Source organism: Aptenodytes forsteri, unplaced genomic scaffold (assembly GCF_000699145.1).
Source record: "Aptenodytes forsteri isolate BGI_AS27 unplaced genomic scaffold, ASM69914v1 Scaffold336, whole genome shotgun sequence".
Classification (NCBI taxonomy): Eukaryota; Metazoa; Chordata; class Aves; order Sphenisciformes; family Spheniscidae; genus Aptenodytes; species Aptenodytes forsteri.
In genome coordinates, this window is record NW_008794911.1 from 5,026,906 (window position 1) to 5,053,059 (window position 26,154).

Here is a 26,154-nt window from a genome sequence, read left to right on the forward strand (position 1 = left end):
ATATCCATCGACATAAGGATATCTTTCAGTTTCATTGCAGCTGGAGTCAGTGACTTCGTACTGAAAAAGGCTGGTTTTGAGACTACAGACCATGACAGTTTTTAACAGTGAAGGAACATACATGTGTAAGTACATAGCCATGTATACTTGTAGGTATACAAACGTGTTTGTATCTATGTATGCACAGGTTTAACCTGTAGCTGATGTGATACGGAAAGCTTTTAAGGAATTTTATAAGCTTTGTGGAAAAGGAGTATTTCCTGAAAAATATACTAGCAGTTACATCTACTGGAAAATGAGAGTAGTGTGCTTTTTTTGTTCTAAAAGCTCTGTTATTGGACCAACAAAACAAAGTTTTGTGATAACTGGTTTTGGAGTCATTGATGCCTTGAATCTTAGAACTGGGCAGTTTTCCCATAAACTTAGAGTCAATGTTGCCCTTTTAAGCCTGTTAATTTTACTAAATTACTTATGAATTAACTGCATCACGGTATTTTAATTAAGTGTGTTCATAGTAATTTTAAAAATAGTTGACTGGGATAGGTCATTTAATTATATTTTATCTATAAGAAAGCATTAGCTCTGCTGTGACTGATAGCTAGCAAGGCCATCTGCAATGCCTTTCAGTTCACTCACACTGAATTGTTCAGATAAAGGCTGTCAAGTGCTGCCTAAATAAAGAAGGAGCCTTGGTAGAGTTAAGTGCAGTGGAGGACACAAATGAAGCATTGATTCCAGGCATGCTGTAGGGTCTGAGCTGTTTCCTGCAGCGCTGAACCTTTTTAGAGTTTCCATTGTTGTTTTCTGCAAAGTATTAAAATGCGAGTATCTGTCATTCAGGATTTCAGGGAAGGTGAAAATGAGGATGGGGAGGAAGAAGAAAAGGTGAGTTAAACCCCAATAGCTTTGAAAAGTACTTATTTCCTTCTATTGCTACCCTTTTAGGACAATAAACCTGGAATGACTACCTTTCTCTTACAGGTCTTCCTCAAGCCTGTTATTGAGGACAGAAATATGGAACTGGCCCGAAAATGCAGTGAAATTATAAGTGATGTAAGTGACGGTGACTGTTTGCGTCCTTACATTGGCATTTCTCTTTCCAGTGGCTTTAGATTTATGATACATATTTTTTCAGATATGTACAGTGCAGTATGTGCCCATATACTGTCAATCAGATATAGACATTATATAAACATCATAGATCAGATCCAAGACATTTTAAATTGGAGTAGATCCAATTGCTTCAGTGTAACAGCATCAGATTTACCTTGGTGGAAGTTTATTTCTGTGTCCCTCCGGGAAGGCGTGTCTGAAGAGTAACTTCGTCCCTTCATGTGAATGGGAGTTGAGAGTGATATTTCTCCTGGGAGGATGGTGGCTGGCAGCAGAGAATACATTACTGAGGAGAGAGTGACTTGCTTTAACAAATGTTCTTCTAAAGAAACCGAAAAATGACGTCTGGCTCATGTTGTGTTGTAATCTGATATTTAGATTCGAGATGTTATTGTTCAAGGTGAATGAGTATGTTGATTTTATGAGACTAGAACATACAGAATCTACACTTAAGGTATAAATTATAAGGGGTTACGTATCAGAAAAGAATAGGTAACTCAGAAAAACAGTATCTGGGATGCGTAGGTGTTACAGTGCTGGCTTGAAAGTGTGACTTGACAAGGTCAAAGTTTCCTCTTTGTCCATACACCATCTGGTAATAGTTTAATTTTCACAGAAAGAGTGCTGAAAATTGGATAGATCCTTAAAAGAAGCTACCAAGATGGCTCCCTTGTAATCTCGAGCTACTTTAGGAAGCAGTAGATTTTATTAATATTTTTACTGATAATGTGCTTTCTTTGGGAAAAGAATGGCATATGGTACAATAATTGCCTGTCAACTCATGTAAAGGCCAAAATGAAAATGGACCTGGAGCACTTATCTGACCCAAAATACATTTATTGCTTCCATGCAACTTGTTTCTAAACATGGTTGCTTGTTCTTAAAGCCAAAAACTCCTTGAAAAATGCTGAAGAAATATTTTCTTTAATTGAAAAGGAATTACTACTGTGCTGTATACCCATTAGGAGTAGTGTTGGCTGTGGTTGTTAACTGATAAATGGAGTGGCTGTATTTTCTCTGATTTTCTGCAGGGGCTTGGGAGCTAAGGTGAATAACTAAGTCAAGCCAGGTTCCTGAAGCCTATAATGATTCAGGGATGTGGGCTTCTGCTGAAAGCTTGGGATGCGTTTAGCCTGCAAGTGTGTTAGATTTTCCTTGAGATATGTAAAGTGTAATGGCAAAGTGTCATTAATGCTTTCAAAACAGTAGTAATATGTAATGGTCCAGACCAATTTAATTTCAGAGACTCTGTGTGTAAAAATGGCATCCAGTTTTGGGGCCTTATTCAGCCTCTGCTGAAATCAGTAGGTGTTTCTTCATTGGCTTGAATGGAATACGTGTATGTATAGGGGGTGAATTTTGTTTCCTGGAATTTTTGCTATAGTTGGAATTTCTTATGACCAGTGTGCTGGGGGGTAAGTTCCTCACCCTGCACTCTTCATTGTGGAGGCCAATAAACCGCAAGGAGTTTGCATTCTTGCCTTTGATTTTTGACTCATTAATGTTCAGAACTTTTTATATATTCTTTATCCCTTTTTGCATGAATCTTTGCACAAACTGCTGGTGGTGTGGATGTATTGTTGGTGTACATCTGTACATTTTATTTGTATAATGGTTTTATGGGGCTTGCGGTTTGGCCCTAAGATGACCTTGGGACAGCAGCCTGTGTCCTTGCTGACCACGAGACTGGGTGATTTTCTTTTTCTGCCGGTGGAGCTGTCAGCACAGTTACCCCATCAGAACGTAGCGCCAGGAGTGCTCATGACTGAGATACTGGGGTTGCATTACACTCGCCCTGCATTCTTTGCAGGCTGACTTTAATTTGGCAATATGGTTTTAAAAAAGTGTTGTGAAGGCAGTCCTTAGTGCAGGCGTAACTGTCAGCCTTGAACTGTACATAGGTGAAGTTGTGAAGTGTTCATGTGCTCCGATTCTTGAGGAAATCCCCGTTTTCATTTGAGGTTGGCAGATGTTGGTTCTGTGGCTGTGATACCCCCTGGACTGTTTCTCCCTAAAGCCATTTCATTTAATCTCCCTCCATTATGCAATTTTATTCCACAGATGTTTTCAAAACTGTCATGTGTGTTTGATTTATGTGAATTACCTTCCTTTCCAGGCCTTTTCTCTTCCATATTGAAATTGAGCCTGTCCATTTGCTTGTATTACTTATATTTTGGTATATTTTCATCTCTTCTTTGTTTTGATTGTATGGTATGATGTTGTGAATACTGTTATAAGCAGAGAGGGGAATTATTATATGAATAAAATGATCATTGACCAAACTATCATAATCCTTTTTGATAGAGAGACGGACACTCTGCTTCTGAAGATTCTGCTGAATTTTGGTAATGTATGGTACCAGTGCTTCTTTTCCCCTACAGGAAAAAGTAGTACTACTTGCCATTTAACAGAGTCCAACTTTGCTTTAGCATGTCTCTTTGTTCTAAAGCAAGGGCCAAAGAGACCTAGAGTCAAGTGCAGAAACAGAGTGCCTTTCCACTCATGCCAATAGGGTTGTGACCACCTAATTCAGGGTGGAGCTGTTTCTCTGGAGTCACCATTACTAGTTACAGCCTCTAACTCAGGACGACTTTGAGGTCCAAATTCCTGGAGACTAGTAAAATACTGTGGGGCAATAATACTGTATGCTTGGCCTATTCTCGTGCTTTTCTCTAGGTTTCTGTGGCCACGGAGAGAGGATTTTGTGTTAGATGGATCTGTGGTCTGACACAGCTCTTAGTCTTATGAGAGATTATAAATTAAGAAATGTAGGGTTGGAAAGGGAATCCTTAGTGGAAAAAAGTTCCCTTTTGGTCTAGCATAAGAGCTAGATAAGAAGGTTCAGACCTTCTTGTGGCTTTTCTAAGCTTAAATGGGTCTTTGAGAGATGACAGTTCTATAATGGATCTTGGCCTGATGACTGTCAACATGGTTACATCATTGATGTTAAGGTACTAAGAACAGTTTTTCAAGTACATTCATATTAAAGTTAGATTAATATGTGCCCCTGAATACAAAGGAAAAGTGGCTGCTTGGATTAAGCTGTTGCCATTGGAGCCTTTCCTTTAGCCCACAGTCTCCTCCTGTGTTTCCCCTGTGAAAAAGGCTGATGGAACAAGGCAAGATGAATTTTCTTGGCGAGCCAGGAAGCTTCAGCCTAAAGGTTGGATGCTCTTGTTTTATAAAGTTGATCTTGCCATATAACATCCATTAAGAAAAAAATGCAATTTGAAGCTTACTGTTTTGGTGGTTGTCTAGGAATTTTAATCCACTTTTACTGGATAGCTGTGCTGCTGGTCAGAGTAGTTTTATGGTGAGTCAGGGAGAAGAAAGGGATCAGGAGAGAGCTATTAAAAATTGGGCCTTTAGTGAGCTATTGGACTTCAAAAGTATATCAAAAGAGCAGTGGTGCCTCCAGGCCATCATTTGCAATTTTTTCCTATTACTTGGTTTTTTCACAAGGCTTACCAGATCTACCAACCTAAACAGTGTATTTTGTGGTGAAGGGTAGGTCACTCGCAGGCAAAATTTCCTATTTAGTATTTTAGACATTTGAATTTGTAGCCCCAGACTTTGAAGAGGAATATTAGCTTCTCTGCTTATTCCTTCCAGCCATTGGTTATATTCAGTCATAGCCAACCTCTTACGCCTCTTGCTTACGTCATTTACAATAAATACGCTTAAGTGCAGATGTCATGACTTCATTATACTTGTCCCATTTCATCTTCCATCTTTCTGATTCCAAGCGATGCAGACACTTCTGTAGCAGAACGGACTGAGTTGGATCAGAGTTTGACTACACGTTTTGTTATATGTCCTCTCTAAATTGCGCATTTTGTGGCCTTTATGGGTTACTATAATAAATGTGAATAATAAAGGAGTAAGGAGGTGGCATTAGTCCTTTGCTGCTTTCAGTTATTTTGAAAGCATGACTTCTACAGCAGAATAGCTTTGATTGTTTCTTCTAGTCGTACCGTGTCATTCCCCCCCAATTAAGAGATACCTTGGGAAGCTTTCATGTTTGATTTTTGAATGTAATTATTGCTCTGTAATTAAAATGGATGTAATTACAGTCAGCTCTCAGATATCTGTGGGTGATTTATCTAAGTTGTGAGCAGCAAGACTCTCCATCTCCTCTACCAGAGTCTCAGCTTTACAGGAGTTTCTATCGGGAATGCCATCAAACCTAACCAGTAGACAGTCAGCTCTGTAGATTTCCCATGTCCCTTCTCAGCCGTATCACTGTGAATGAACATAATTCTATGAAGCCTTTTTTTGAAGCTGTTCATGTGCATATACATACACACACTTGCAAGTACATGCATGCATGTGTGCAGGTTGAACGGTAAGTGCCTGCTCATGTTTATCATAAAACTGCCCTTTTACTGTATTGCTCTGTGATTACCTAGGCATATGGTGTCACACACAGGTTACATGAACTATTGGATTTGTGGGTCCCTGAGTAAAATAATGACGCACAGTAATTTTACACCCGTTGTTCACCAGACAGTTTATTTAGAATACACTGTAATCCACAAAGGCAGACAATATGATTTGGTAATGAGATGTAGATTCTTTCAGTAGTCCAAACATGGATGAGCTCAGTAGTAACCAAAATTATTTCCTGTGTGAGGATTATGTAGTCATCAGTTTGAGATGAATTTGGCATTATCTAATCCATTTTGCGGTGGACAAAAAGTTGGCATCAGAAAGTACAGGAGCTGATTCTGTGTAAGCTGCCATCCTTCTCATGAGTTTTCCAAGTCCCTGTAGAGGAGCGTAGGCTAGAACTTGTGATATCCATTAAAGATTCAGAGAAAGAGGAAATTAAGTCTGCATATTTCTGTAATGCTCAGATGCAGATCATATTGCTCCTGTCATTGCTTGTCAGCAAGTCTAGAGTGCATAAATGCAAGCTGCTGTTGTGAAGAATGTGAAAATGAGGTTAGAGAAATAGTAGCAGATAATAACCATGAAAGCTTAATACTAAATAATTCAATTTGCATTGATCTAAACTATTTTATGTACAAAGAAAGAAATGTCACTAAAAACATTTAAGGCTATCCATGTGAAGTGTCTATATTTAGTCCATCTCATCATAATTCACCATCTTTCTTCACACAGTTCTTACATAATAAATGTCCCTACGCATTTACCATATCCATAGATTTTATCCTTCTCGCAGTCTCACTAATACAAAGAGTAACTCTGACTTCATCAGCCGTCATGTGATTATTATTATACCTGCCTGTATTGTTTGCCCCATGGTAAGAAGAAGGTTGGTTGGTTAAAAAAAAAAAAAAAAGTTTCCTTTGTGTATACACATGATTTAAAAAATGGCTCAATTTAAAATTTGTGTGCTCTTAAAGAAATTCTGTTATTACTTGCATGTCATGACTGTTGGGGTGCTTTGTAGGCAATGATTTGGCAGCGGCCTTCTGAATTTATTCATGTAACTCTTGGATTCATAAAGGGGCACTTGATTATGTTATACAGATTCTGTGCTTGCTAGGTCTGTGTTAGAAGTTAGTTTAACAATTTTATCTTTGAGATCAAAGGATCAATTATTTGATTCTCCTTTCTTTAGAGATACTAGAACATCCACAAAAGTGGTGAAAATGTGCTGTAGATGTAGAGGAAAATAACCTTTTTAATCTTTAATAATAAAGAGTTCTGTGACTTTTACATAGCCCTGGTACTTTGTGTGAGAACTGGGTGTTTGCCTTTATGGCTTAATTTGATCCAGTCTGAGGTGTTTGCAAGCCACCCAGCATAGTATCCATAAATAAAATAATAATAATAATAATAATAATAATAATAATAATAGCTATTGTTTATTTTTCTTGGTTTTTTTTTTAAGGAAAATTAAACTTCTTTTTTCTCCTCTATGTAGATACACTATAAAGAAGAGTTTAAAAAATCTAAAGGCAAGTGCATATTTGTACCTGACACCCCGCAGCTAAAACATGTGAAAAGTCTTAATGCTTTTATTTCTGAGGTAAGACCTAAAAAGATTGAAGAATTCTTTTTGCTTCTTACCCTTCCTAAAAACTCTCTCAATTGAATATGGTGTTTTTTAGCAGGGGAAGGATGGCATATTTCAAGTAACAATTCTGTTTAAAGCTGAAGTGACTTAAGGCGCTGTAATTAGTGTATACTGTATATGTGAGTAATAATAATAGGGAATTATGCAACGCTGATTTTGGGATTCCAAGATATTTTATTAATGGTTCTGAGGCAGTCCTAGCTGTCCCATTTTATGGATGGATAAACTGAGGAACAGAAAAAGGATTTCTTGTTTCTTATGCTGCAGTGATGAGGTTTGCAAATTATACCTGTGCATAGTTTCCCTGCTGTGGAGAATTCACAGCCTGGTATCAAACAGAAGGAGACAAGGAAACAGTCCCCCTTCAGCAAGGGGACCGGGGCAGACATCAGGTCAATGGCATCTGCAGGTCACGTGAGCACTTGCATGCGTATATATGCATACCCATGTCAGAGTTTTTAGGTCTTTGCATACACACAGACACACACACACAACTGTAGTGGCAAAGAAAGAATGGCAACTTCCAAAATGCCAGAGCAGAGTTTACTGCCAGCTCTTAGTGTCCCAGCTACAAGGTGTCATAGAATTGCATCTCTGATTATTTTCCACAGGTGAGAACAGCAGCAGGAGTTTTACCTGACAGAGAGTTGCTTTTGTTAAGGAACTGCTGGTTCTGAGTGATTTTTCTGTCACTGTGAGCCTTGGAAGACTTAAATTTTTGGTGCCTCATTTTTTGTGCTACCTTTATGATTATGATAAAGAGCATCCCAATATCCCTGTCTGGAGTCACGTAATTTATATACATTCTATATTCTGTTTCTGATATATATCAGTTTGCTGTGTGGCTACATTCAATATAAATGCATCTGATGAATATTTTTGTTATATTTATCGTCATATTTTCTGAGAAAGAGTGGCATGTCCCAAGGGGCATAAATGTGATGAAATTATACTTTCTAAGAGAGAGAGTATTGTAATCTACAAAAGCACAATATAGACTATTTATCGAATCCATCTGTCTGATTCCAAAGAAAAACTGCTAATTACTGGTGAAAGATTTAGAGATAGAAAGATATTTCAAAATTTTAACCCCCCTATGTTTTAGGTTATCACAGTGTTGAGCACTCTGTTTGCTTATTGCAGCATTACCTGAAGCCAATGATGTGATGGATGGTTTATCTTGTAAATTACTGACCTCTAGTGTCCCATAACCTGTTTTTGCAAAACTTGAACACTGAAATTCTTAACAGCATGTCTACTGCAGTGAAAAAGAGCCCTCTGTTTTGGGAAACAGCAACAAATGTTACAGCAAATTATTGATATATATAATACATATGGGGAACTAGTCTCCAATGAACAGCTGTATATTGCACAGTAAATTAATGACATTAGACAGTATCATTTAAGATATCTTTGATATTTATAATTACTTTCACAGCAGTACTTGACATTATTGTTTTATGAATTTGAAACAGTTAGATCTGAAGCAAAAGCCTCCCAGATTTTGAACTATTATTCTGGTCTGTCTCATAAAACCCTTTTGTGAGGAATTCCTGGTACTGAACACTGGAGAAAGTACAGGATAAATAAAAAGTAATTTAAAAATGAGTCTGTAATATGAAAAGATTGAGTAGAAATAATGGCAGACATGCTAACTTCAACGTTCCTGTCCTTTCTCATTACATTTAATTGCTACTACTTACTAATCGGTAAAATATTTTTTGTTGGCCTCTCATTGCTCCCGTTGTGCAGAACTCAGGAAAATGGAAAGAAAAAAGATAATTTTGGTTTTTGGAAATTATTTAAAAAAGGATAGAAAAATAATTGCCTTGCTTACCTTATTTTATACTTCCCCCAAAATTATTGAATTTAATTAGCATTGCTTTGTGAATTAGACACATCCACCTGAAGTATTTTAAAGTTATGTTAAAGATCTGATTTTGCTTGAAAGTTTATGACAGCATTAGATTTTTCCAGTTCTAATGGTTTATGCCATTTTATTTAATAGGAAAAATAAGTAGTATGATTACTGTATCTTAATTTTTGCATTGTATGTCACCTTTTTCTCCCCTCTAGGTGAAGTATAAAGGAGCTGCTAAGAAAGACCTTTCCAACTCTCTTTATCAGCAGATGCCAGCCACAATTGACAGTGTATTTGCAAAAGAATTAACACAACTTCAGAGCAAGGTACAATTTTAGAATCACAAAAATGATTTTTAGATTAATTGTGTGACAGAATATGACCCATTTGAACAATATGTTTGAACGGATACTTGATTGCCTGCTTGATTTATTTGGGTGAGTTTATCATCTTCAGTTTATCACCATAACTTCTTAACTTCAAGAGCCACTCACTTTTAAAATGTTGACAATCTTACTTGTTATGTTTATTAAATATACAATTAAAAACTGCTAGTGCATTCATCAATTCAATGAAATCCGTTAGAAATCCATGAATGCAATAAGGAATTATTGAATTCAGTGACATTGCACTGTGTTTATAGAATAGATGAATCTTATATAACAACCGTTTCAATTTGGATGTTATATTAGCTTTATAAAATGTTTGATTCTGAAGGGAAAAAAATTAAAAAAAATTAGTGACTTTCAAAGGCACTTATTGGTAGCAGTAAACGTATTTCTGATGGTCTACATACTACCACTCACAACAAATTTTATAGAATTAAAAATATGAAATCAGCTATATTGAACATAGTGTGAAACATGCAAACAACCAGTAAAATAGAAATTACAGTTCAGTTGCCTCCAGGGGCTTAAAAATATAATACCCTTAATGTAGGCAGGTGACCCTTCACTTCCGTTGATCTCAGTGGAATTGTGAGTGTTAAGTATGTGTAATGTGAATGAAGTTACAGATTTGCATTGTTACTCAAGAGAATTACAACTGATAGATGACCATGGCTTTCTGTCCACCAAGCATTTCCACATTTTTCTTGTTTTGCCTTTCTCCTCTCTTAAAGATATTAACTGCGTATAGTTTAATACGGCCAGTCTGTGAAGTGAACACACTGCTAAATCCCTATTATTGATTGTATCTCAATATGCATTCTTCTAATGCAGTGATTTTTTTTCAAACAAAGGAAAATATGCATAACAAAAGAAAGCACTGAATCTCAGGACAGCTTGTGGAGAAATGTTTTGATTTAAAACAGTGTGTTAATCAAGGCTGTATTAAGCAAATATAATAACATAAAGTATATTTTAGTTTTCATAGTTTGAAATGGAACATATATACACTCAAGTTAAAGCAGCACAGTAGCTGAAATGACATTAATGTTACATTTCATTGTAAAGTGAGTGATTAGATGAATTACAGTAGAAATAAATCAGGAATTAAACTTGTATAACATTTTTAAACCATTAGCTTGATTTATAAAACATCAGTTAACTAGTTTGCCACAGATCTGCTCCTGGATTCATTCCAAATGAGTACATTCTACATTAGTTTACGCAAATGAGGTTAATTAACATCGGTGATGTGGCAGAAAAGATAAATAACTGAGACTAAAAATGAAACCATTTGATTCATCAGAAGAACCCTTTTAAGGAAAAGACTGACGTTTTCATTTGATATTTTTGAAGGTTTTCTTCAATCATGCAACAGTCATAGAGAAACAAATATGCATATAGGATGAGTTATATTTAAGCAGAAACTTTTCCTGTAAAATTCATACCATCCCCTTAGGAATAGATGCTTTATAAATCATAATCTACCATAAAACTTAAAGATACACTGACACATTTTTCCAACTTGTGGTTACTGTTGCAGTGGACCTGAATTTAATGCTACTTTGAGAGAGATCCTAGGGGATTTTCTAGTGGAAAATCTTCTCTACAGTATTCAAATCTAATCCATATTGTGCCTATCGCTGCGGTACCTAAGTAGCTAATACAAGGGTTTCGGATTTCAGCTGGGTCAGGATATGGCAGAGAGGATTTCTGCTGCATCTATCTAGCTGGGATTGTGAATTTACAGGTCATCACTTCAGCAAGAGGAGACCAAGGGTATGCCGTAGGAAGGAGAGAGAACAGCACCGTCTGGCCATTGTGCCAACTCTCCTGCAAAAAGGCTGTTGCAAGCACAGAACTGCAGTCTGTTTCTCAATTATAGTAAGCTGATTTTAAATAGGTGCTGATTTCCTGAGAGGTGGAAAATAAGAGCACGTGTCCTCCTCCCCATCCACATTAGAACAAATTTACACCTTTGACTCCCTTTTCTTGCTTCTTGGGTGCAAGGCCGGGCTTTTGTAGCCAAATCAAGCAGGTGCTTTCTCGCTCTGTGATGCCATGTTCTTGGCAGGATCCGTAGCCTCTTCTGCCAAGCAGGTGTGTCAGGACTAGGGGATCATGGTGAGGAAGAAAGAGAGCCACTGACTCTCCTCACTACTGCCTGCTGGCACAGGACTGCTAAGGCTGGTATGCCTCTGCCGGGTGATCTCCTTACACGTGTGTCCTCGGCAAATGGTCTCTCCCGTGATTTGATGTTTGATCCTGAAATGGTGCTGCTGCACTGCTGCTGCCCGGCGGCTCCGTTTTCAGCCCACCTAGATCTAGCCCAATTTATTAATTTTATACACTGTTTCAGATCACACTCATGATTTAGGAGCTTGGAGGCAACTAGGGGAAATTTCCTTTTTCTCACAAGAAATTTTTCCCCACCTACAGCTGCCCTTTGCTGTCCTCTCCAGAGGAAACAGGCTGCCCATAGCACCATCTATCACTTTTGCATGCTCTAACTGATATGGCAATTGTCATTGACTTCTGCAGAGCTAGGACTTTGTTCTGCAGGGTTCCAGCCATACAATGTCAGCACTGACAGGATCTTGCCATAACGGAGAGTACAACACCCTGACAGTTGTGGTTCTCCTCCTGTGGAGCTTTCTCCCTGCATTGGCTGTACTGATTTATGCTCAATTCCCTCTTCAAGATACAGAGGAAAGACTAAACCAAGACCACCGCTGCTGGCTTTTGCATAAAACCCACGTTTGCTCTTTTGTGTTTTATGTAGAACTGGCACCAAGATGGAAATAAATACCCATAGAGAAGGAAATCCATCTGAAATTTTGACAAAAAATCATGATGCTGTTTATGGGAAAAAATGTTTCAGGAGAGTGAAAAAGACGTTTCATAGGCCCACATATGTGGGTGGCTTTTATAAATTTCATTTTTTCCTCTACACAGAAAATTTGACTGTCGCCTTCTAAATAGCTTTCTTGAGGGTAAGCAACCAGATTTTCCTCCCTCTCTCTCTTTTGTCATAGCTGTCCCTAGAGAGAGTAAGCTAGAGAGAGCAGAAGTCCCTGTCCCCACCACGTAACTTCACCCTCCTTGCCAGCCTACAAAGCTCTCACCAATTTCCCTGTTCTCTGCAATGAGAAAATAAAGTTGATGAGAGCGGTCTAGGCAGGGAGCCCTCATTTTGATTTTCCTGAGAGGAAATGGACATTTTCTGGAAAAATGGCAATTTTCCCGTGGAAAATATTTCTGAAGGAAAATTTCTGATCATTGCTAGCTTTGTGCCAAGTCTTTTTCTTGTCTGAAAACCAGTATACTGAATTCTTCCTTACACAGAACATTGTTTTTAATAAGGTGTCACAAACAATGATAAAGGTGTTTAAAATTGCTTGAGGGGGAAACAATGTTGAAAAAAAAGTATGCGTTTCATCACTTTTTTCATCACTTTATTTCTGCCATAAGAAGAGATTGCACTGTTTTTCTTCTTATCTGAAAGGAATAATCTAAAGCAAACTGAAGGCAGTTTAATTTTCTCCTTTGCACAGGGCAATATCTCAAATAGTAACTATATGTCAATGCTCAACAGTATTTTCTGTTTGTTTTTAAAGATGATGAGCCAAGTGAATCTTAAGCAATATTTTCAACTTCCAGAGAAAATTTCAGAGTTTTTCTTATGGGCAGAATCCTCCTTTTACTTTCATATGTGGTTTTTTTTTACTATGATAAAGTTATTTTTGTGGATTACTGCATCATTTACAATCATATTACACATTTTCAGTCTGTTTTATGTAATTCTTCATAGTTTTTTGTGGTATCAAATCTCATGTTCAAGATTTCCTCTTTTTTATGGTAGCAGGTATTCGTCTCCCGGACTTCTCTAGTTTTGTTTTACACAAATATATCAGATAATCTAATTCTCTATCTAGAGATTAAAAGGGCATTTTCTGTGTTCTTGAACATTTCTTCCTACAAAATCCTACATTGTGGATTTTAAGTTCAGAGCTCATCTTACTGACTATAGAGGAAATATAAAAATAAAAATTTAATAGTGTTTAAAGTACTCCAAATCAAAGGGTCAGTCGGAGATAAGTTAAAAGAGCACAAAGTCTTCCTTAATGCAGCTTCCTATTGACACACTGGTGTACAACAGAGATTAAAAAAATAAAAAATGAGTACTTACAAATTAGTTCAATCTGAAGTCATACCTACTTAAATAATTGCCTTGTATTTCTGGAGTTAATAAATGGTGCCACTACAGAGTAGAGGTTATGTCAGTGACCTATAATACTTGATCTCTCTGTAGTTTCATATGTAGATTTGATAAAGAAAATTCAGTTTAGCTAAAACTTGAAAATTAACATGAAATGAGAAATAAATGTACACATGCTAACATGTAAAATAATGGTTCTAAGAATATTGATGAAATAATTTTTTCATGCTTCCTTGGAACTGATTTACAGGTCTGGGAATAGTTCTGCATTAAGCTGTCCAAAACTAAACTAGACAGCTATTGAACTCCTCCTAGCCTGTGATTGCTTCAAGGTTGCTTAAGTCAGTTAATAAGACTAATGTGAAAAGATAGGAAGAACACAGCTGTCAAATAGCAAGTCAAATATTCCTACATTAAGCTAAAGAAACAGTCATCTTTTCCCAAGATAGTGGAGACACAATTGTAATTTCTGTTGGTTTTCTCATGTTGGGTGTTGATGTGCTTTTGTTTTTTGATGTCTTGGTTACATGGCCCATTCGCCAACAGAAAAACATAGGTGTTGAACCAGCAAAGTGGCAATGTAATAAAATATCTGTAAATTAGTAGATTTTGGAAGTAACTGTATGGGTCTGCTTCTCAGAATGGTATGAAGTGGGGAACATCTTAAAAGTGACAATGTGAAGTAGGAGAAGTAGCAAAATAGTTTTTGGGGCATATGTTTATATAGTAGTTACACTTTTGCAGGGGATCATTTGTTAGTGATGCTTCAGTCTTACTAAAGTTTATTTGCTTTGCCAGTTGCAAGATGTAATCAGTATAGGGAGGTTATAGACATTTTTTTGTTTCGATTTAAGTTGTGTTTGTTTCCCCAGAGGCCTGATCATGATAGATTTACACTGTATAAGGAGATGGCACATTTTGAGTTTCCTAATCTGATACTTTCATTCATATAGTAGCAGTGCAAAAAACCCACGCCTTTTTGTCTTAATCTTGTAATCTGAGATAGTCAGGGCAGATGCTAATATATTGCCTTGGGCACCCTGATCTGTGACTCAGATGCAATCTTGCTGCCTTAAACACAAACAGATACAACAGTTTCTCACAGTTCTAGTATCCTGTCCTAAAAGAGTCCGAATCACCGTAGTCAACAGTTCCCATCTCAAAACTTTCACAGTATTCTTTTATTGCTATCGAGGGCTTTAGTTTCAAATCCTTCTCCTCCTGATCAGCTTTCAATCTTATTTAGTATTTGTTGTTTTCTTGGGGATTATTTTAATGCTTGCTCCTGAAAGCTATTAGAAAATGAATTTTCTTGATGCTTGCTGCTTCTTCAGGCATCAAAACCTGGTGAATTTTCTTAATGTAAGCCTAAAAGCTTCTGACAAGGATAAGTGCAAGATCAGCTTTTCTGGCGGTTTTAATATGTGAGTGTGTGTATAAGTATAACACAGTACAGTGAAAGCTGGATGAATGCCCAACATTAGCTCAGTTTCTATTATAAAAATAAATTTGTTTATAAACTCACAATCCAATTCCATTTTCCTTTACCATGATGACAATTGAATGTAAATATTATTTTTCTTTGTGAACCTGGGGGCTAGTCAAAATGTGTATTGTGCTAGTAATTTCCTAACAGTGGAAGAAATAGATGTTTGGGCTATGAGTATTTCATGTAAACCTGTTTATTTATGAGGAATGCACAAAATCTTTTCTTTCTTTTCTGAAAACAGGAAAAAAAAAGAAACCTAAGGAAATAGTTACTTAGCTGATAGATTCAAGTGTGTTTTGAGCAAAAAAAGTTTTCCCTTATGCTTTTCCCTGGGCTGTCTTCTCACCTTGTTAAGGTTAATTTTCTGTTTCTGTGTATTTCTTTTTCTTCCTCCTGTCTACTCATACCTCTGCTGCAATAACAGACTCAGAGAAATCTCTCTGCTGACTGTGCCTCGTATGTCCCTGTTTTGGGTAGAAGCTGCTCTTGTTTCAGGGTTCTGGTTCCATTAAGGAGCTTAATTATTTATTACATTTCTTCCTGAATACAAGCACTCTATGATGCTAGGTTTAACCCAGTTCATATTATTATACCTGCTCTGCCGAGGTCACAGAAGTGTAACGTTGCTCTTTGCAGGTTCTCTATAAACAAAAACATTATGCTGAGAAAGGAACTTCAGATTATGCACATATGAAGGAGCCTCCAGATATTAAGCATGCTATGGAAGTCAATAAATACCAGAGTGATGTAAGTACTCCTCCATCTGAAATTAGGTCACTTGTTTTGGGTAGATACACCTATTATAGCTAACTGAAATGAACCGGGCATGGAATATTTTCATTTTTCATTAGTTGGGGTTTTTTTACGTTATTTGCTCTGAAGTAATTTGGGACACAATGTGTGTTTAAAATATGCTGTGAGCAATGGTATGTGACTTTTACTTTAAACTGCAGTGGAAAGCGGTTGTTATTGTTTATTAGTAGTAACTGTTATTAAATTCTATCAGTTTCAAATAAAATTACAAAGACAGGTTCTCTGAATTCCATGTGTACCTACTTGAACTTTAAAAGTGTATAAAGCTCTTTGTTTACATGAACACCAGCATGGTTTCAGTGTCTTACACTGTCAACATTTGGGTAGTTCTTCAAGGGTTCTGTTTAGAGGAGAGTGGGGGGCTGTTTCTGCCCTGCTCTTGCACACTTTTATGCACATGAATAACTTTGTTCCCATCTCATCAGTACATATCAAATGAGTTTCAAAGAACAATTTATGACTTATTTTACAGAATCTGAGCCATAGGGTTCAATTTGATGCCTGGCACTAGGTTATGCCATTGACCAAAGTATTTGTTCTTGTAGTTTTACTTAAATAATTTACAAATTAATTATTTAGCAATATTTTTAAAGTTGTTTTTTTTTTTGTTTTTTTTTTTTTTTTTACAGCTGCTCTTTTACTTCTTAAAATTCTTTAGGTTTTCACAGTATAAAAAGCCTAATAATAGTATTTACATTTTTTATTAGTTACAAGTCAGGTTTGATTTCATAGTTGAGCTAGCTTATACTAGCTCAATGCACCATTGCTAGGGGTGGAAATGCTGCCCAGATTAGTGTCTTGAACTATACAAACACAGCTTTGAAGAAAAATGTCTTAGGTTTTGTAAAAGCTTACTTATGAGAAGAGTAAATTTTAGGAGAAGGTTGGCTAAAATAGCGAGGTCATTTTAAAGGGTACACAAAACCCTTTAAGTAAGAGCAGCTGACATGTAAATACCTTTAAAGTTATGATCCATTTTCATTCTTCTCAGGTAAGCAAGTCAAGTCAGGTAGGTATGTGATTTTATAAGTTGTTTCTCAGATAAATGGGATATTTGTTTGCTGCTAACAATATAGAAAATGAAGCTTGGGTGTTCATTTGAATTAACTTAAATTTACCCTATCGTCCCTACTGACAGTGTAACAAACACTCTTAGGTTATGTAGGCTGAAAGCTAAATGTCAATGTTAAACGTATGTCCGTGTGTGCAGAATCTTGACAGCTGGTCGCTGATTAAAAGGCTGCTGGAAGAACTTCAGGGAAGCATTATGTTTGAAGAATAACTTTTTCTTCTGCTGGGAAATACCTGCGTTGGAACTCCCAGCAGTAATTTGCAACCTGCCTTGATTACAGAATTCCCTCTTCCTGTCAAACTCTGTCCGTCTCTGCTGTTGGAAGCATCAGGATGTCAGATTGATGGAGGGTAGGAGTTGGGAACATGAACTTCTCTCCCCATAAGCAAGAGGTTTTTCACCTAGCAGTAGGAATGATGGTGGACTACTAAGGAAGGAAATAATGTTGGGAAGAGAGATGGGAATCCCTCTCAGAGAAGGTGGTGGGATGAGGAGGAAGATGAGACAAGTTTTTGAATCAAATTCATCATGGTCTGAGGTTTAGTATGCTAGTGCAAAACCCAGTCCCCTTCTACAGCTGTACATCACCTGCTAAGAGAATTAAGGAGAGCAGGGTACAGATGTGAGAGTAAATGAAATTCAGTTGTTTCATCTTCTTTCACCCTTAAAGCAAGCAAAAAAAGGGAAATGAAGGCAAACATAGGAGGGAAGGATGTTTTCATAAATGAGAACTTTTAACAGCATGTTAAAAATAATGAAAAAATACAAAGGAAATGATTTTCAGCCTAAGCAAACTTCAAAAAAATCAAACCAACCCTCCATATCCAACATAAAACTCTAACCAGTTAGTTTCATCTGTTTAAGAACAGATTCTTTCTGGTTGTTCACGGGGGGATGCAGTGCAATGGGGGTATATCTTTATCACACATAAGGAGCAAATTATGTAAGTCCAGTTATTGTTCAGCAGAGTTACACAGCTCCTGCGGGTAATTGTTTGGGCACCATGGTGAATAGCTGTGGATTTCTTGTTTTGTAAGTGCAGGTTTAATTAAGAGCTGTGTGAGTTTTCAAGTTTGAGTCATAGCATGGAATAGCGAGCATCCCAAATGTGGAGCATTTGTCTTTCCGAACTATTTCAGGCTATTTGTAGAATCACAGCTTTGAAAGTGCAAGGAAAAAGGAGGGAAACTACTGGGGGAATAGAAGGACAAAGCTCTTTTATCCACCACTCAGTACAGTATACCTATGGGAGCAGAATGCGTGTTTACCTACAATGCTCTGCCAATTCAATTCAACCTTTACATGCAGGGTTTGCATCTAATAGGATTAGGATGTGTTTAAGACTATTTACTCAGCCTTAAAATAAGGCTGACATTTATACTCAACTCTGTGAAATGTGCAATTTCCTTCAAAAATTAAGACTGTATTCAACTTACAATACATTTGTGCTGACATTTTGAAACTGTCATGTGCTGTAGGCCTTCACACCACTTTGAATATCATTAACACGCTGTATAAGTGTGGGCTGAAGCTGCATAATAGGGAAATACTGTAAAATCTCCTGAACAATGTGATCATGTATAAGAAAAACATTTTTCTCTTCTTCATACTTAGACTGAAGAAAATTGCTCTCGAAAGAACAAAAGTGACTTTTTTAATGATAGGGAATTTACTTGAAAAATAATATAAATACTACAAATGCTTGAACGAATGCATGTTTATCCAAACCAGAGTACTTTTCTCTATAAATTGTGTTTGTGTTTTGTGAAGTGAATTTTAATGATGTGACTTTGGCACACAAAGGCATTTGGAGAACAGTGAAGTAGTGACCATCAGCCTACTTTATGCCTGTCATGTAGCTGATGTCATTTAGCTCATCTAGAAGTTTCCAAACTTGGGACCAAAATTAGGTGGTGGCCCTTAGGAAACCGTCAGGTCACAAAATAGTGTGTGTAGCTGAGGATCAAACGGATGGAAGAATGTAACTGAACAGTGAAATGGCATGGCAATTAAGTTTCTAAAGCAAAGAAAACACTTGCAGCATTGTGCCTGGGTAGAAGCTGCACATAGCATTTGGTGAAGGTACTCAAAGCTGTGGATCACAGTTTTGTCTGTTCCATGACCTGGTCCATCACTGGGCATTACGAACAGCAAAACAATGTTAAGTATTTAGTATTAAGTATTAAGTATTATGTACAGCAATTTGTAAGTTCTGCTTGGTTAAAATTACCGATTCTCCTCACAGCATTACATTGTATGAAATAAGGAAGGGGTGTTCTGATGTTACAAATAAGAAAACTGCAATAGACTCATCTGTGGACATTAAAAAGGCAGTTTGCAGATCTGAGGTTGGAGCCCTGGTATCTTTTCTCTTACGCTTATGTACGAAACAGTGCTGCTTTTAAGATGTTAGTTGACAGTTGGGCAAACTTTTGATGTGTATGTATTCTCTTTGCAGTCCATATGATGTCAGTAGTGGTAATTTATAATGTTTCACTGATCATCTAAAGTTGAATATTTAAGGAGTCTATATTGTCTTAGGAGTAAGCTTTTTTTTCATGTTTGGGATATTGTGCAGTCACAATCCACACAAAAAAAATTTACATTCTTTCTGATAAGACCAAATCAGCAGATCTTAAACTTGATGTGCTTAAATACCATCAATAATGTACCAAAATGTCGATGTTTGTTTTGATGCAGATCATGTTAACGTCAAGCTTCTCCTGGCTCTCTGTTCAGCATCTGCATTAGAAAAATCACCTTTCACTGACTAACTTTCTGCTGACAGTGGTTGTCAACAGCAGGTCCCCCTGGACCACTTCCAACTGGTGCTGAAAATGATGTGTTTACTCCTGATGTAATTGGGACCAATCAATTTTCAAGCCCATTACTGGAAAGGATGACTGCATCAATCTGTAATGGGCCAGAAATGTGTTTGTCTCTTCTACATGAGCCGGGACACAGTTTTCAACACCGTTTGAGTGGGGATCAGAAAAGCTGTTGCCAATGATGATTGTCACCAGCTAGTCTTTTCTTAGTGTTGATGGACCCCAAAGTGCAGATGAGAGAAAAGGGGGCAGAGACGGGCCATTAGTTAGTGGACTTGCAGCTCAGAAAATACTAAGCAGGGACGAACAGTAAGAGACAAATTCTCTTGCAGATAGGTGTGCCCAGCTCCTTGCCGACTTCTGTGTGTGCATCTTAAGAGGGCAAAACGTGTTCATAGCTGCTTGTGCCTATTTTAATAATTTATTACCTATAGCCTGGAATAGTTTTGGAATTGGAATAGCGGAGAAGACAAAAGACTTCAGAAAAGGTCTCAGTCCTTTAAACCTAGGTGTGCTCGGGTCACCATGTAGCAGAAGTTTCCGTTTGTTGATTGACAACCTGAGATGTTTTGCAGCCTTGTTAGAAATCTGTTTACTTTGCAGCATTGTAGTGCATTCCAGTGCACTGGCACCATCATGAAAGGTGAAGCATCTTCAGGACCCTCAGCTGGAGTAAATAGACCGGCATGTTTATCCTCAGTGGACCTTATGCCTTTTCGTAAGAGCTGGAGGTTTGGCCCTATTACAGTTAGTCTACTAATTATGAGCAAGCCCTGAATATTTTCCATGCTTTGCAAAAACTACTGGCAATTCAGAGTATGTAATCCCATTTGGGATTAAAGATGAGAAATGGCTTTTGTTCAGATTATCGTTGTTTTTTTAAAAATATGCAACAATGTAACCACTTTTTATTGTAATTTCAAATTGGGGTAGAAAAACACTTTAAATTTAGTTAGTATTTATAATTTACTGTTTGCAACTTCAAAACTAGAGATGGTACAATTTTTTCCCATTTTTGTCCCAGCTTCTTTCTCGCTTGCATTTCCCACTGGTCTGCTGTAACTCTCCATTTAGGTCTTTCACTGCTGCTCTTAAGTTGTCAGTATCTCGGTTACTTATTCCTATGCACAGATCAGTTTGTGCAGATATTTTGTAGACCTGTGGTCCTCATAAAAAGGAGTAATTCTTGAGCCTTTGGTGATGTTTTTTGGTAGAGCCTGAGTAATCCTTTGAGGTGAAGATTGAGTAAGGGCATTGTGTAATGCCTGGAGGTTCCAGTCAGGGTTTGAGCCTCTTGGTAAGGGGCTGAACCAACTCAGGAGAAAAGATGTCTCCTTCCCTGGGTGCTTCTGCTGTTTCCTTTCTTTTGTTGCTTGACCAGGCTTTGTTTTCTCGCCTCTCATAGGCTTCTCCAGTTTTCATCTTTCCTTTGAGGTGAAGATTGAGTAAGGGCATTGTGTAATGCCTGGAGGTTCCAGTCAGGGTTTGAGCCTCTTGGTAAGGGGCTGAACCAACTCAGGAGAAAAGATGTCTCCTTCCCTGGGTGCTTCTGCTGTTTCCTTTCTTTTGTTGCTTGACCAGGCTTTGTTTTCTCGCCTCTCATAGGCTTCTCCAGTTTTCATCTTCTTGGTGCCCATTGCTTGACCAGGCTTTGTTTTCTCTTCTCGTCTCTCATAGGCTTCTCCAGTTTTCATCTTCTTGGTGCCCATGGGTGCACACACCAAGCTGGTTGCTTTGCCCTGTCTACATCTGTTCCCCTGCTCTCCTGGAATACCTCTAGTTTTACTGTCCTAACATAGCACTATAAAAAAAAAAAGTCACTAGATGGAACAGAATAGCAGCTGTGTAGTAGAGGCCAGCACACTGTCCCAATGGGAAAAGGTCAGCATCCAGGGACTGAGGTTATTCAGGAAATGGGAAACATATTTTTTCTTTCTTTGGCCTACCTCTGACAAACTACTGTTCTGCTGCATAACATTTTTATTCTCACCGGAGTATGACAAGCTGCAGAATGGAGCAAATATATATTGCAGACATTTGTAAAATGCTAGATGACTTTCCCTCAGACATAAGTAATAGGTATACTGGTTTAGGTGCAAGAAGAATAATAATTCACTCAGGGAAAGCTATAGCAATTGGCCTTGCATCTAATATAATTGAAAATGGTGAAATATAAAGGACTGTCACTGTCTTATCCCCTCCCCCTCCCTCCCTGAAATTCACCACGATCCATTATTTCATGTACTATATGATCATGTCATTTGGGAGCAATAAGTGACCACATTTCCTCAACTTTATCACCACTATTCTTGATTCTCTGTTGTTAAATTCACTCCATTCCTAATTTCTATTTTGAGCACATATGCTGGCCTTTAATTTGCAATTTACATGGATGATAGGGTACTATTCAGAAACCTGTTTCTGCTGCCTTTGTGGTTTTCACCTCACCTCATGTGGTCATTAGGATGAACAGCATATAATTAACTAAATTCATGTAAAGCCCTGAATTGCAAATGCTTGTCTGTACATCTAGTTTCTTAAAAAAATAGAGGAAATCTAAACCTAACCAAAACAAAACTTCCAGTGGTTTTAACAAGCTGTAAGAAACAGTTTCTATTTGCTTGGTAGGTGATACCATCCAACCTATTTATTTATTTTATCAGTGATTACGCTTGTGTGTCACTCGTTGTAGGTTAAAAATTGTAAGATCTATTTGTGGGCAAGCGGCCAACAGTGAAGCCTATTTAGCTTGTCTACTTAGCTGAAGCCATATGGATGCAAAATTACTTTCCTGTTGCCTGTAAAGTATTTGCTAAAAAGTAAGATTTTTTTCTTTTCTTTTTACAATAACATTTCTACAAATTATATTTGTCGTTGGGTGCTGCAGTTTATGAGTTTGTTGCATTGTACCTGGAGTAAAACTTTACATTGGAAATAGGAGCTAGATGCGGAGGTTATAAGTGAAGCTTCAAGCTGAGGACTTTCTAGATGGTAAAATACAGTCTTGAGAGGTTGATTAACTTTGTTAAACAACAAAAGAAAATCTAAAGTAAAGCAGGAATTATTCTGATACTTTCTATTTCCTGTAGACTTTATTTTATTTTTTCTAACTTTTGCGTGATACTTCAATTTCTCAGATACTTTTGATAACCAGGGACGATTTTCTTAATCATTCAGAATAATTCAGTAAGACAGCTCTTGGAAATTGGCTTAGATTGGCACATGTGCTACAGCAAGGGAGAGGAAAAAGTCTACAGACCCTGGAGAGGGAGAAGAAGGATAACTTGTGGTCTCGGAGCTCTGCAACGTCCCTGAGGTCTATGCTGTTCCTGTGATTGCTTTGCTAAATGGAGAATATTTGGACTCTTCTACCTGTGGTTTAGCCTTCTGGCCAAAGTTTTCTGAGCCCATTCATTATAATAGTGGCTTTTGCACAAACAGAAAGATTCAGTCTTGCACTCCACATGCTGGAACACTCAGCCTTCTTGTTCCCATGATTGTGTAAAGGAGCAGATAAGTGGAGTTGTGGGGAGTGGGGGATGCTGGGGTGGAGTTGTGTCATTGAATTACATACCAGCTACACGGCTGCCTATTACTGAGAAAGACATTCACCGTGGTAGAATTACAGTTTCTGTTCAGCGTAGCTGCGATCTGCTAGGCTGTGGTGCTCAGTATTGTAGGGGGGGTAGTTTATATTAAAAAAGGGTACAGCATAGAAAAAACGCTGTACTCTTAGAAGTCCTCTGAAATTTAATGATAAAACCTAATATTTGGGTCTTTGCAGTGCTTTCATTTTCTTCTATGCTTCTAAGCAAAACCATTTTTCATTTTAATATTGTATTTTATGCTTCTGAATTTCTTCCTTATTCTGGTAGCCTGTGTGTGCGTCTTACTAAATAATCCCTGTCAAGCAGACTGTGTTGGAATAAATTAGGCAGAGTTCTATTGAATTTGATGGCTGAGTATTATTTATAAAGTTAAAACGTTTTTGTTTGTTTGTTTTAAACAAAACTTTTTTATTTGACAGGTATCGTATAAGAAGGATGTGCAAGATACTCATAGATACACTGAAGTGCTGAATAGGCCAGACATAAAGATAGCAACTGAGATAACAAAGATAATAAGTGATGTATGTTCTCCTGTTACTCTATTTGTATTTTTTAGACATGTTGTTTTATTTATTCCAATTTCAGTCAGATTGTTTAGAATGCTGCTGAAATTCTCAAATGTCACGAGCAGAAAACATTCAACCCTAAATCTGATATGGAGGTTTGACTAAAAATACCCAAAACCCAACAAAAAAAACCCCTTGCCTGGTATGTTACAAAGTTATGGGTTTCTTCTGTTTTGATGTTGACAGTATGACCTTTGCAATTATTGGTCATTAATCTAAAGACAACGTTAAGCTTACTAAAGTTCGTTTTGTTTCAGCTTTATTCATGTTAACCATTCTCAAAATAAGTCATATGCTCGTATGCTATACTGCACTTCAGAAGACACACCAAGCCTTTTTTCACCTCAGTACAAGAGAAGCTCGCATCCCAGGACTCCCCTTCCTCCTCTCATCTTGGCCAGCAGCGCCAGGGAAATGCAATTCCCCGCTGTCCTTCTGAGAGCTGTGCAAACACGCTGCCTCTTGCATGGGGGCTCTCCTCCCCGAACTCCCCTCTCAAATTGTTTTTCCTCCCACCATGACATCTGCTAATGGATAGGTCAAGGAGCAGTTTGAGAAGCAGCAATGTGTGATGCAGTTTAATATTTTATTGTAGACAACTCAAACAATATATATATATATATATATATTAAGAGCCCTGAGACAAGATTTTGGGTAACTGCTAATAGTTTCATGTGAGATTGACTAGGCACCTATGGAGAGATAGTTTCAAGAGACCCGAGATTCACCTTTTGAATATTCAGGATTTTCTGAGAACCAAGAACTTCTACTAAGTCGTATGTTCAACACCCAAATTTACTAATTGCTGTTCAAGCCCCCTTTGAGTTAGAGTGGCTTTGGGACTTTTATTTCTCTCAGTCTGTTGTTATGACGTGTCCTTGCTGATTCACAGTGCCTGAGTAATGCAAGAAGCCTATTTTAGGCAATGGGTAATTTAGTTTGTGATATTGCAAAGCACCTATTGTCGATTCATCTGTGCTGTTTTCTAATGCATTGTGGAAAAAAATTGCAGCAATTTGCATGGGAGGCAGTTCAGCTGGAAAGGTCATGTAACACCAGCCCTGCGGGACTAATTCCGCTCTGTTACACCAATGCAACCTCACTATCATCCAGCAAGATTGCAGTGGTAAAGCTGAGAGTGGAATTTGACCTTACATTTCAAAAAAGCTGCCCCTCAGCCTAGTTTTGTTTCAAGTCTAGTTTCAGCTGCTACAAATAATCTTGTGTAAACTGCAGACCCTGTCGTAAGAAATACTGAGCCACTGTAACTCCTTCTGCCTTGATTGGGAGAACAATATTTCTCAGACTTAAGCTATGCATTTGGTTAAAGTTGAATTTTGTGAATGCTGTGCATTGCGTTTTACAATAAATAAATATTACGTTGTTAAGGAGCTGAAGCCTGAGAAGGGCTTTTTTCGGAGCTGATTAGAACTGCTCTGAAAGTAGCGTCAATGTAGATCACTAAATGAGACTTTTTCTACTAGCTTTAATGTTTACGTTTCTCTTGATAAAACAAAAGCAAACAATTTAATAGTGATTCATATTCATTTTTTTAAGGCTGAGTACAAGAAAAGAAGGGGCGAGATGAATAAGGAGCCTGCTGTACTTGGAAGACCAGATTTTGAACATGCTAAAGGAGTTTCAAAACTGTTAAGCCAAGTAAGATTCTCTGTCAATTTACAATGACTTCATTCAGATATCTCGTTCCTAGTAATGCAAGAAAATATTTAGATTTTTAGATGATTAGCTCTAATTGTATGAAGATTATGTTCTCAAACTCTTTTCATACAGTATTGCAATGACTGATAAATTTAAGATTCCTAGGAAACAGAATATACATTTTTATGCAAAAATACAATGAACTTTGACTGTTACAACGTGTCTTTTGTTGAGATGGTGTATATTTATACAGATTATCTAGGATTTCTAAAATATTAACTGTATGTAATTTAGAGGCAAATTTTGCTACTCACTCAGTTTGAGTGGAGCCTTACCCTGTGATTAATCCCACTGAAGTAACTGGGGTCTTTTGTGTAACTGCTTGCTAATGTGAGTAATGGGATCTGAATTTGGCCTGACATGTAAAGCACCCGCCTTCCCTCCCCCTGAAACTGAACCTTTTATGTATTACTTTCTGTTACATATTAACCTCT

At 37.5% G+C, this 26,154-nt stretch overlaps 1 protein-coding gene across 1 annotated transcript in view; it reads left to right on the forward strand.

The window, feature by feature from the left end:
• The first annotated feature begins 816 nt into the window (after positions 1-816).
• The window catches only part of NEBL (nebulette), a 99,664-nt gene continuing 74,326 nt past the window's right edge, over positions 817-26,154 (forward strand). Inside the window, 7 exon segments of the mRNA XM_019470993.1 lie at positions 817-885; positions 982-1,053; positions 7,007-7,111; positions 9,236-9,346; positions 15,751-15,861; positions 23,855-23,956; positions 25,559-25,660. Of these exon segments, the coding sequence (XP_019326538.1) occupies positions 820-885; positions 982-1,053; positions 7,007-7,111; positions 9,236-9,346; positions 15,751-15,861; positions 23,855-23,956; positions 25,559-25,660 (669 nt within the window). The 5' untranslated portion in view covers positions 817-819.